Source organism: Lynx canadensis, chromosome A3, assembly GCF_007474595.2.
Source record: "Lynx canadensis isolate LIC74 chromosome A3, mLynCan4.pri.v2, whole genome shotgun sequence".
Taxonomy (NCBI): domain Eukaryota; kingdom Metazoa; phylum Chordata; class Mammalia; order Carnivora; family Felidae; genus Lynx; species Lynx canadensis.
In genome coordinates, this window is record NC_044305.1 from 60842004 (window position 1) to 60852227 (window position 10224).

At 40.7% G+C, this 10224-nt stretch overlaps 1 protein-coding gene across 1 annotated transcript; it reads left to right on the forward strand.

Moving 5' to 3' along the window:
* Nucleotides 1–2: 2 nt before the first annotated feature.
* LOC115510501 (cytochrome c oxidase assembly factor 5) lies at nucleotides 3–8341 on the forward strand. Its single transcript, XM_030310445.2, has 3 exons — nucleotides 3–189; nucleotides 6179–6262; nucleotides 7856–8341. Exons 1-3 carry the CDS (start codon nucleotides 91–93, stop codon nucleotides 7895–7897), a joined length of 225 nt encoding a protein of 74 aa, XP_030166305.1. The 5' UTR covers nucleotides 3–90; the 3' UTR covers nucleotides 7898–8341.
* The last annotated feature ends 1883 nt before the right edge of the window (nucleotides 8342–10224 follow it).

Consider the following 10224-nt stretch of genomic DNA (forward strand, 5'->3'; position numbering starts at 1 on the left):
TCCTGCCGTCGCGAGTGTCGCTTGCTCCCAACCCGGTCGCAGCCGTTGCGGACGCAAGCGGGTCTTGGCCGCTGGGGCCCCCTCGCAGTCATGCCCCGGTATTACGAGGATAAGCCGGAGGGCGGCGCGTGCGCGGGCGTGAAGGAGGACCTGGGCGCATGTCTGCTGCAGTCGGACTGTGTGCTCCAGGTAGCGCAGCCGGGCGCTCGGGGTGATGAGACGCTGGAACCGGAGAGGCAGGGCCCGGCCAAGGTTTCCCGGTCAGCCTGCGGTGGTGGTCAGGAGACGGGACCCAGAGTTAGAAGTCGTAGGTGTAGATCACAGCTCCAGTTTAATGAACCTGGGCACATCCGCTGTCGGAGCTTCAGCTCCCTCCGGTGTTAAATTGGAGATAAGAAAACCACCTCTTTGGATTTTTGTAAAGATAAACGATTTCGGTTCAAGAAACATGTATTAGATGCTGCCTGCCACTGCTAGCTTCAGGAGATATAAAGGAGAATGAGACAGGTTTCTTGCGTATTAGGAAATGAGACTCTAAATTAACAGAATTACATAAACCTGGTACACTGTATTGACTAGCAGTTTCTCCTTTCTCTGTTACGTTATGGCTGAATATATGTTATATTTACTTTCTCTTGGTTTGGGTTTGTTTCTGAATTGGAGTTCGATACGTTCTTGGATAAGTTGTAAACGAAGCAGCTCCATTTTCCCACTATTCTGTATCTTGCTTCCACTACATTCCCCTCACTACAGCCACGTCTTCTCAATCTTAGTGTAGTGAGGCAAGCAGTGAGGTCCAAAGTTAACTGGGGACCTGGGTAATTTGCTCTTATTTCAAAGGAAAGACAACTGCCCCCAAATGGATATCCATCATAAAGCTGTTATCAGTATTTCTACTGATTCATGATTTACATTTGGTTCACTGATTTTAGCAGTCAGTGAGACTGGTCGCTCCGGTGTGTCGTAAAGCTTGAGTTGTTGTGAATTTAAGAGGTTCTCTAGTCCAGCTCTCTTACACAGATGAGGAAACTGAGGTGCCCTGTCCAGGGCTGTTTCCAATCTGCTGCTTCATTGGTGCAGATATTCAGCCAGCTCTTAGTAAACGCCTGGTAAGTGGCAGGCATGATGCCATGCACTGGTGACACAAAGATGAATTGTTTCAGTCACTACCTTAAATGAGTTTAGTCGGATGGGAAGAACAGACATGTAAGGAGCTAAATTCCTGTAATAAGGGCTGTGTAAGCATTTAGTTAATATTTGTTTAATGATGAGATTTGGAAACAAAATGCTACAGGAGTCCAATGAAGAGCAACTTATTCTTGAGAATTTGGAAACTTCTCACAGAAAAGGTGACATTTGATCTGAGTCTTAAAGTTGGAGTAGTAGATTATCAAGTAAAAGAGTCGGGAATGTGGTGGTTGAGGAAAGAAGCTGAAAGAACAACATGGGCAAGTCAGAGAGATGTGACCAAGAGAAGCTAGTGCCCTCTTAGGCCTGGGTGATAGGGAATGTGACAGAAAGCTTGAGAGGAAGACTGTCGTGTGAAAGCCCTTGTATGTCAGAGTGAGGGCCCTAGATTTTCTCCTGACCCTCAGCATCAGAAGGCCATAGAGATGAGCAATCAAGGGAATAAAGTACACGATGGGACTGAGAAAAGAAACTGTAGAGGAGGAAACTGAAGGCAAGGAGGATACCAAGTTGCTTTTTTGCAATAATCCATTTATTTAGTCAGCATTTGAGTGCCAAGCTCTAATTCAGAGGATATACAGATGATTGGGATACATTCCCTCCTGTGTAGAAATTAGATCTCTGGAAAACTGGGCAGAGATAATGGCCAGGACACATGGCACAGACTTTGCTTTCCCCAGCTGAATATGTGGCTCTATTGATGCTGGTCAATTAAGAGAACATGATGTTTGTAAAAAAGTACTTTAAATGGGAATGTGTGTACAGTTTATGTTAAATTCATCCTGACTTCAAGAGGAGTGTAAAAGGGCAGTATTGAGGCAAAACATTGAGGTCTGTAGATAAGAGGACAATATCCTACCTTTTCAGATAGTGTCACTGGCAGCTACAGCCTACCATGCCCCTCCTAGGGACTCTGAAGACCAAGGGACATTCTGCTGAGGTCTGTGTCTGCCCTGAATGACCTCATTTATGATAAAATTTAGCTCCTTGTATAAAGTTAATCTGATCTTCTGGCAGATGGATGCTGTAGTCTTCCTTGCCAATCTTTAACCCACTGGAAAAGCTGCTGGACCTGACTCTTAGGAGGAATTCAAAATAAATATTTAGTGCTACAATGGGAAATAGTCAAGGAACTATAGGGTTTGAGAGAAGCTCAGGGTAATGGGGGTGAGGATGTCAACCCCTGTGGGGCTGGAAAGGAGAAGCAAGGAAAAAGCAGATTCAAAAGGCAGCTCTTGGATAGACTTCTTAGGATTTTATGACTCCTGGGGGATCAAAAAGGTTGAAACTATGCTCAAGAAACCTGAATCACAGGTTATCTCCTGTGTGTCTCCATTAACAAGCTCTCAGACCTGCTGACTTAATCAGAATTACCTGGAGATGGGGCAGAGAGCTTAAAAGTATAGATCCCACTGCTCCTCCTACCCCTATAAAAGTGTCCCACGTTGATTCTTGGGCACAGCCATGTTTGGGAATCACTGATCTTTTAGTTTTTTTTTTTTTAACATTTATTCATTTTTTGAGAGACAGAGTGTGAGTGGGGGAGGGGCAGAGAAAGAGGGAGACACAGAATCTGAAGCTGGCACCAGGCTCTGAGCTGTCAGCACAGAGCCCAATGCGGGGCTTGAACCCACGGACTGTGAGATCATGACCCGAGCCGAAGTCAGTCACTTAACCGACTGAGCCACCCAGGCGCCCCAGGAATCACTGATCTTGCCCTCAGAAGGTAAATAAACTTGGGAGTGTATTAGTTAGGATATAGGTTCGGGTAGATGGTACAGATATCCAAAATAACATTGGCTTGAACAAGATAGGAAATTCTCTTTGGGGTGCCTGGGTGGCTCAGTCAGTTAAGCGTCCGACTTCTGCTCAGGTCATGATCTCTCGATTTGTGAGTTCGAGCCCTGCGTCAGGCTCTGTGCTGACAGCTCAGAGCCTGAAGCCTGCTTCAGATTCTGTGTCTCCCTGTCTCTCAGCCCCTCCCATCCTTACGCTCTGTCTCTCAATAATAAATAAACGTTAAAAATTAAAAAAAAAAAAAAAAAGATAGAAAATTCTCTTTTGCTCTTTGTGTGTGCCTGTAAATAGGTCCTGGACAGCTCCCCTCAGCCTTCCATAGACCCAGACACTGTTGATCTTGTGGTTTTAGGTGATGTGATGGGAGACAGGATGTTATTCTCACACGCGTGGTCCAAGATTGCCTTCCTTCCATATCATCAGGCCATGACGTGATGATGTGAAGTGATAAGAGGGGGCAAGTCACTTGCCTTTAAGGACCAATGCAGAAGATTTACATTTCAGTTCCTCACATATTCTAGTGGCTAGAACTTAGTCATATGACCACACCCAGTTGCAAGGGTGGCTGGGAAATCTAGCGCAGCCATATGCCTCACAAGAAAGGAAGAGTTAAATGTTAAGGGACAACTGGCAGTCTGCCATTTGGTGTAGAGGTGAAGGAGGATGAATTAACCTGTCTCTATCTCTCTTAGAATAAGATGGATCTTTCCATTAGGCAGTTGGCAGTCTGGCATGAAAGCTTATGAAAAAGATACCGTTTGGGGAAGCATCAGTTTAGAGTTCTAGTCTTTGGTATAGTTTTATTTATTCTTCTGTTTGCTGTCACATCATTCACATGGGCAACAAACATCCCATCGGCAACATCTTATTACAGAGTTTTAGGGTGGAACACAGTGCACGGAAGCTTGCTACTCTGTTCTGATTCACTTTTGTGATTCACTGATACAGATGACAATTAAAATCTAGAACCTAAGCAGGCAGACAGACTAGAAAGTGGCAAGATTCCCAAGAATTGGGAATGCCACAGATATGGTACCCTGTAGCATTTTTCACAGTAAAAACAAGAAGGGCGACATGGCACTTGCAAAATAAAGGTTTGGAGGAGTGGTTGCAGTGGTAGGGTTGAGGTACCAAAATCTGCTTGAAGGTAAACCCTGGATGATGAAGAGTTGGTGAAATTGGGGTTACATTTTCCCCAGTGCATGAATGCACCAGATGTTTCTATTTAAGTAGTAAGTATTCTAAGTTCTTTATTAACATTCTAAGCGTTCAGTACCACACTAACAATGTTCTGATTTTAGGGCACCTAATTCTGGCTGTTTGAGCTTTTAAAATTAACACTGAGCCAGGGTCATTTTATTCTCAGACAAAATTGCTTGACCCATTTTACACTGGAACTCACCTTGAGTAGGAAGGTTTCATCATTTTCCTTTATATTGCCAAGCACTGCATGAGGCTAATGTTTATAAGCAGTGTATGTTTTATTTCTTTAATAGGTAATCATAATGTTAAGGTTTTGATTTTTTTTCTTCACAAATTGTGTATCACAGTTTGATGTAATTAAAGCTCAGGTAATTCAGAAAATTTAAGTCCTGTCAACTTTTTCCAGATGTTGTTTTATATATTTACATTCCTGGGAAACAGAATCCCTTTAGCACCTCTCCCTGTTACCCTCTGGCACTTCTCTATGTGACACGCCACTCTGCCGGTTGGCATTTGTACATGTATACCTTCTTTGCTACCTGGTTGTAAAAGCCCTGTCTGAGCAGGAATATCTAACATTTTTTAACCTCCCACTGAACTGATCTGGGGCCATTCTGAATATTTTTTAAAGTAAATTAGTTGTGAGGGCTTAGTTAATAGACAAATTAGTAAGATAGGGCATCCAAAAAGAGAAATTTTGCTGCAATTAAATTTTAATCTTGCCTCTTTGAATTGTGAAGTATATATATTTTTAAATGTCCATTTATCAATTTTGACAGAGAAAGGCTGAGCAGGGGCTTGGCAGAGAAAGAGGGAGAGAGAACCCCAAGCAGGCCCCATGCTGCCAGTGCAGAGCCCAATGCCAGACTCAATCCTATGACCCATGAGATCGTGACCTGAGCTGAAATCAAGAGTCAGACGCTTAACCTCCTAAGGCACCCAGGCGCCCCTGAATTCTGAAGCACATTATTGATGTTCTCTGTGTCCAGCATATTTAAATGCCTTTGTGTTAAGTTAAACATGTCTTTGTTAAAAAATATTTTAAGATTATGAAGAGGTATTAAAATTTTTGTTCCATGTTTACCTTGAAAAACCCATACTAAATTCTAGCTCTCACCTAGTTTTGCAGATGTAATTTTGTCAAGTCTGATTTTTAATGCTTATAGTTTAAAAAATCTTATTTAAGAATCAAAAATAAGTTTCTCCTGTGAGCATTCTTATAGGTGCTTCTTACCTTGGCAGGAAGGGAATGGTTTAGTCCAGTTTGCTTCTTAGCCTTCTTTTAGCTTTCACTGCTTAAAGTTGGGTTCATTTCACACCAGGCCCAGGCAGATCTTTTCTCACAAATATGTCTCAATTCTGTTAACATCTCCCCTTCCTCTTCCGGTTCTATGTGGTTGTGCTTCTGAAATTAGAGAATTTGACCGTTGGGTGGGGGGCAGGGATGTGTTGGAGGTAATCGTGCTTGCACTAAAAGGATATATACCTGGAGGCTTTAAAGCCACTTGATAGGTCTTTCCAGAACAAACCCATTTCCCACTACAGCCGGCCTGATCAATTGTATGTACATGCATGTGTACATGTATGCATGTCCACTCATCTATCTTGATGAGTTCTGGAGTGTAAAAATTTTAGAAACACTGAAGGAAAAAAAAATTATTACTTTCACCTTTACTCTCTTACCCATAAGGAGCTAATAATACTAGTTGCGAGATATATAAAAATTTGAAAGAAAAGTATCTTATGGACACTAGTATTTTCAAGAACTCAAGGGCACCCTAAAAAGTGCTCCAAAATTATTTGATACATTTTTTATTCTATCCTGTTCTCCCTAAACATCAGCAGTCAAAATGAATCACAAAATATTTTGTCATATAATTTACTACTTTTTTTCTTTAACTTTAAAAAAAAGCACTACTTTCAAAACGATAGTTATTTTGTACTTTGTGAGGAAATTCTCCAGGTATTTATATTGTTTTCTGTGTCCTAGGAAGGAAAATCCCCTCGACAGTGTCTGAAGGAAGGAAACTGCAAAGCTTTGAAATACTCATTTTTTGAATGTAAAAGATCAATGGTAAGAGGCTATATAGCTTTTGCAAAGCTTATGCTAAAAATTTTAGGTATGCTAAAAATTAAGTATGTGAATGACCTAGCAATTACATATATGTTGCAAGTGAGATCATTCAGAAAAAAGAATGTGGATAATATTATTTATGTATTACTTCTACTTTGACACTAGAAAGCGCCATCTAGGGAACTCCTGAGTGGACTAATAGATTCGTACAGCCTTTGTCCAAGAGTGATTCACTATTAGTGCTCTAAGATGCCAATTTGCCTTATATACTGACTTTAAAACCCTCTACGTACCCCACCACCCTTGGAAGAGGCTGCACTGTGAGCTTTAAGTCAAAGAACATGTAGTCATCCTATGAGTAGATACTTTAAACATTTTTAATCCCTAAATGTTAGGTGTGATTTACTGTTTAAAGATTTCAAATACATTTCAATGTTCATTTTGAGTTTATTTTTAAATTTTTTTTAACGTTTATTCATTTTTGATGGAGACAAAGTGCAAGTAGGGGAGGGGCAGAGAGAGAGGGAGACACAGAATTTGAAGCAGGCTCTGGGCTGAGCTGTCAGCCCAGAGCCAGCCCAGAGCCTGATGCAGGGCTCGAACCCACCAACCACAAGATCGTGACCTGAGCCAAAGTCCGACACTTAACAGACTGAGCCACCTAGGCGCCCCTTGGGTTTATTTTTGCGTACGGTATAAGAAAGTGGTCTAGGTTCATGCTTCTGCATGTTGCTGTCCAGTTTTTCCAACACCATTTGCTGAAGAGACCATCTTTTTTCCATTGGTGATTCTTTCCTGCTTTGTGGAAGATCAGTTGGCCATACGTTTGTGGGTCCATTTCTGAGTTCTCCATTCTGTTCCATTGATCTTTGTGTCTGTTTTTGTGCTAGTACCATACTGTCTTGATGATTACAGCTTTGTAATACAGCTTGAAGTCAGAATTGTGATGTGCCTTGGTTTTCTTTCTCAACATTACTTTGGCTATTCAGGGTCTCTTCTGATTCCATACAAATTTTAGAATTGTTTGTTCTAGCTCTGTGAAGAATGTTGGTGTTATTTTGATAGGGATCGCATTGAATATATAGATTGCTTGCGTAGTTATCGACATTGTAACAATATTTGTTCTTCCAGTCCATGAGCATGGAATGTTTTTCCATTGTTTTGTGTCTTCTTCAGTTTCTTTCATAAGCTTTCTATAGTTTTGAGTGTACAAATTTTTCACCTCTTTGGTTAGGTTTATTCCTACGTATTTTATGTTTTTTTGGTGCAGTTCAAGTACATCTGAATATTAACCCAAACAAAACTTAATAAAAAAAAATTAAGTTTGCTAGAAGCACACATATTGAGTATAGTTGAGGGAAAAATATAAATATAATTCGGATTCTACTTGAGAAGAAAATCCTTATTGGGACCTTAAATGGAACTTTTGTTTTTAATGCCATCTTTATTATTTTTTTTTCTTGGTAGCTCTGACAATTGTCTTTTTGACTGTGCTGGAAACTGGTTTACTTCTGTCACAGATTGAGACCACTTACCAAAGCTGTGTTTAATTGTGTTGTACAAAATCTGATTTAATTATATGTTTATTTTCAGTTGGATGCCAGATCAAGATTCCGAGGAAGAAAAGGATATTGACGCCAATATGCTGAAACCAAAATGAAAACAATAAAGGATTTTCTCTGATCACTTAAAACAGAGAAGCCAAAATAGGAGACAGACTTGCTGTATCTGATGGGTTAGACCAGTATTTCCCTCCACAAACACTGGAGAAAATGGATGAGTTCTGTTTTTGAATATGTATAAAGTAAATGATCCTTCCTCTAAGTTATTTTTGAAAGAAAAATATAATCGAACAGCTATGAGCTGAGAGCAACATAATGTGTATTGAGAATTGTTCTAAACCACAAAAAGTGGAAAGATTGTTATTTTCCAACTTGACTCTTCGACCAGATGACTCGGTACATCCTTTGTGAATATTATGAAGGCCACTGATGGGACTGTTAAAATTGATAACATTCAGTGTGGGGAGAAAATGTCTATTGGGAAAGCTTTGGATAAAGATTTCTTTTACTCAATCTGTCCTATTTAGTTCTAAAAATGTGTTTGATTCCTTGGAGGAGAAATGCTTCATTTGCACTGATTCACTAGAGTAACAACCTCACAACTTTAATATTAATATCATACAGTAGGCGTAGCTGGATACAAACCTCTGATTGTTGCCAGGGCTCTTGTCCTCCATTTCGGGACTGTTTTTCTCGTTTCGGGCTTCATTTTCAGGCTGGTCCTCTCTCACATAATGGGGAAGAGGCCTGGCAGCCAAAAGTGCACATCCTTAAGTCCATGATCCAAAAGAAAGAGCTAACCTTTTCTAGGGTCCACTAATCAAATCCTACAAAAGGACTGTTGTCTTCCCTGGATCACTTGCCCCTGAATTAGACCAGTCCCTGTGGAGAAAGGGATGAGGCCACGTGATTTTGGCCTGGCCTGGGTCTTACACACGGTAATGGGTCACCCCCAACAGAAGCACATTGGATGAGTGATGGGCCTTATCCCAAAAGAAAAGGATTCAGAGAAAACTGAAACAATAGATGTTCATAGAGAAAGCATGAGCGAAAACCAGGAAATGCTTGAAAAAGTTTAGAATCACAGTAATTCTGATCACTTAATACAATCAAGAGCCAAATATAAATCCAAGTTTCAACTCTCTTTTCAGTGGTGAAGAATAAATGAAGAAGCATAGCTTCTTTATGTGGCCATGGTTCTTTGCAGTTCAAGCAATCAAGGTGTTCTATAGCTCAACTGGTTTTTTAAAGGTTCGCCTAAAGTGAGAATTCCACACTGGTCCCCATTGCAGAGTATCACTGAGGTCTGCTGTTGTGTTTGTGTGGTACTGCTTTTCACTGGAAAAGGGAAAAATATTTTTTTTCCCTGTTTAAGTGCTCCAACTTTTATTAAAAGAACTTTGATAAGAAACTCCAGAATTATTTTATAGAACCCTCTTTTTGTAGTAACAGCTTGAAAGCTTCATTTAGAGAAATTCACATTCCATAGATTCATGCTTAAAGCATACAATTTTGTTTTTTGGAGTATAGTCACAAGTTTGTGCAACCATCATCGCCATCTAATTCCTGAACATTCTCAAGGGAAACCCCATACCCATTAGCAGTTACTCCCCATCCCTCCTTTCCCCCCAATTCCCAGCAACCACTAATATACTTTCTATGTCCATAGATTTGCATATTCTGGGCATGTCATAAAAATGGAGTTACGTGTTGGGGCGCCTGGGTGGCGCAGTCGGTTAAGCATCCGACTTCAGCCAGGTCACGATCTCGCGGTCCGTGAGTTCGAGCCCCGCGTCAGGCTCTGGGCTGATGGCTCAGAGCCTGGAGCCTGTTTCCAATTCTGTGTCTCCCTCTCTCTCTGCCCCTCGCCCGTTCATGCTCTGTCTCTCTCTGTCCCAAAAATAAATAAACGTTGAAAAAAAAATTAAAAAGAAAAAATTCTTTAAAAAAAAAAAACAATGGAGTTACGTGTGGCCTGTCGAGACTGGCTTCTTTCACTTATCATGTTTTCAAGGTTCATCCATATGTGTAGCATCCGTCCATTCCTTTTTATTGCTGAATACTCTTCCATAGTATAGATAGACTACATTTTATGTATCTATCAGCTGATGGACTTTGGGTTTTTTGCACTTTGGAGCTATGAAGACTAATGTTATGACTATTCATGAACAAGTTTTACGTGGATATAGGTTTCATTTCTCCAGGGTAAATACCTAACAACGGTATTACCGCCAAACTTTTACACAGTGGCTACACCATTTCACATTCCCACCAGCAAAAGATTTCCATTGCTCCAGATCAGCAACAGTTACATTCCATCTATTTGATTATAGCCATTCTACAAGGTGTGAACCGGTATCTAATTGGGATTTTGATTAGCATGTCCCTAATGGCTACTGA

What these genes read in the sequence shown, in the direction of transcription:
- LOC115510501 (XM_030310445.2), top strand. Translation starts at nt 91, where the DNA reads ATGCCCCGGTATTACGAGGATAAGCCGGAGGGCGGCGCGTGCGCGGGC. An exon ending in AGTCGGACTGTGTGCTCCAG is followed by an intron (nt 190 to 6,178) that starts GTAGCGCAGCCG and finishes TCTGTGTCCTAG; the next exon opens with GAAGGAAAATCCCCTCGACA. An exon ending in TTGAATGTAAAAGATCAATG is followed by an intron (nt 6,263 to 7,855) that starts GTAAGAGGCTAT and finishes GTTTATTTTCAG; the next exon opens with TTGGATGCCAGATCAAGATT.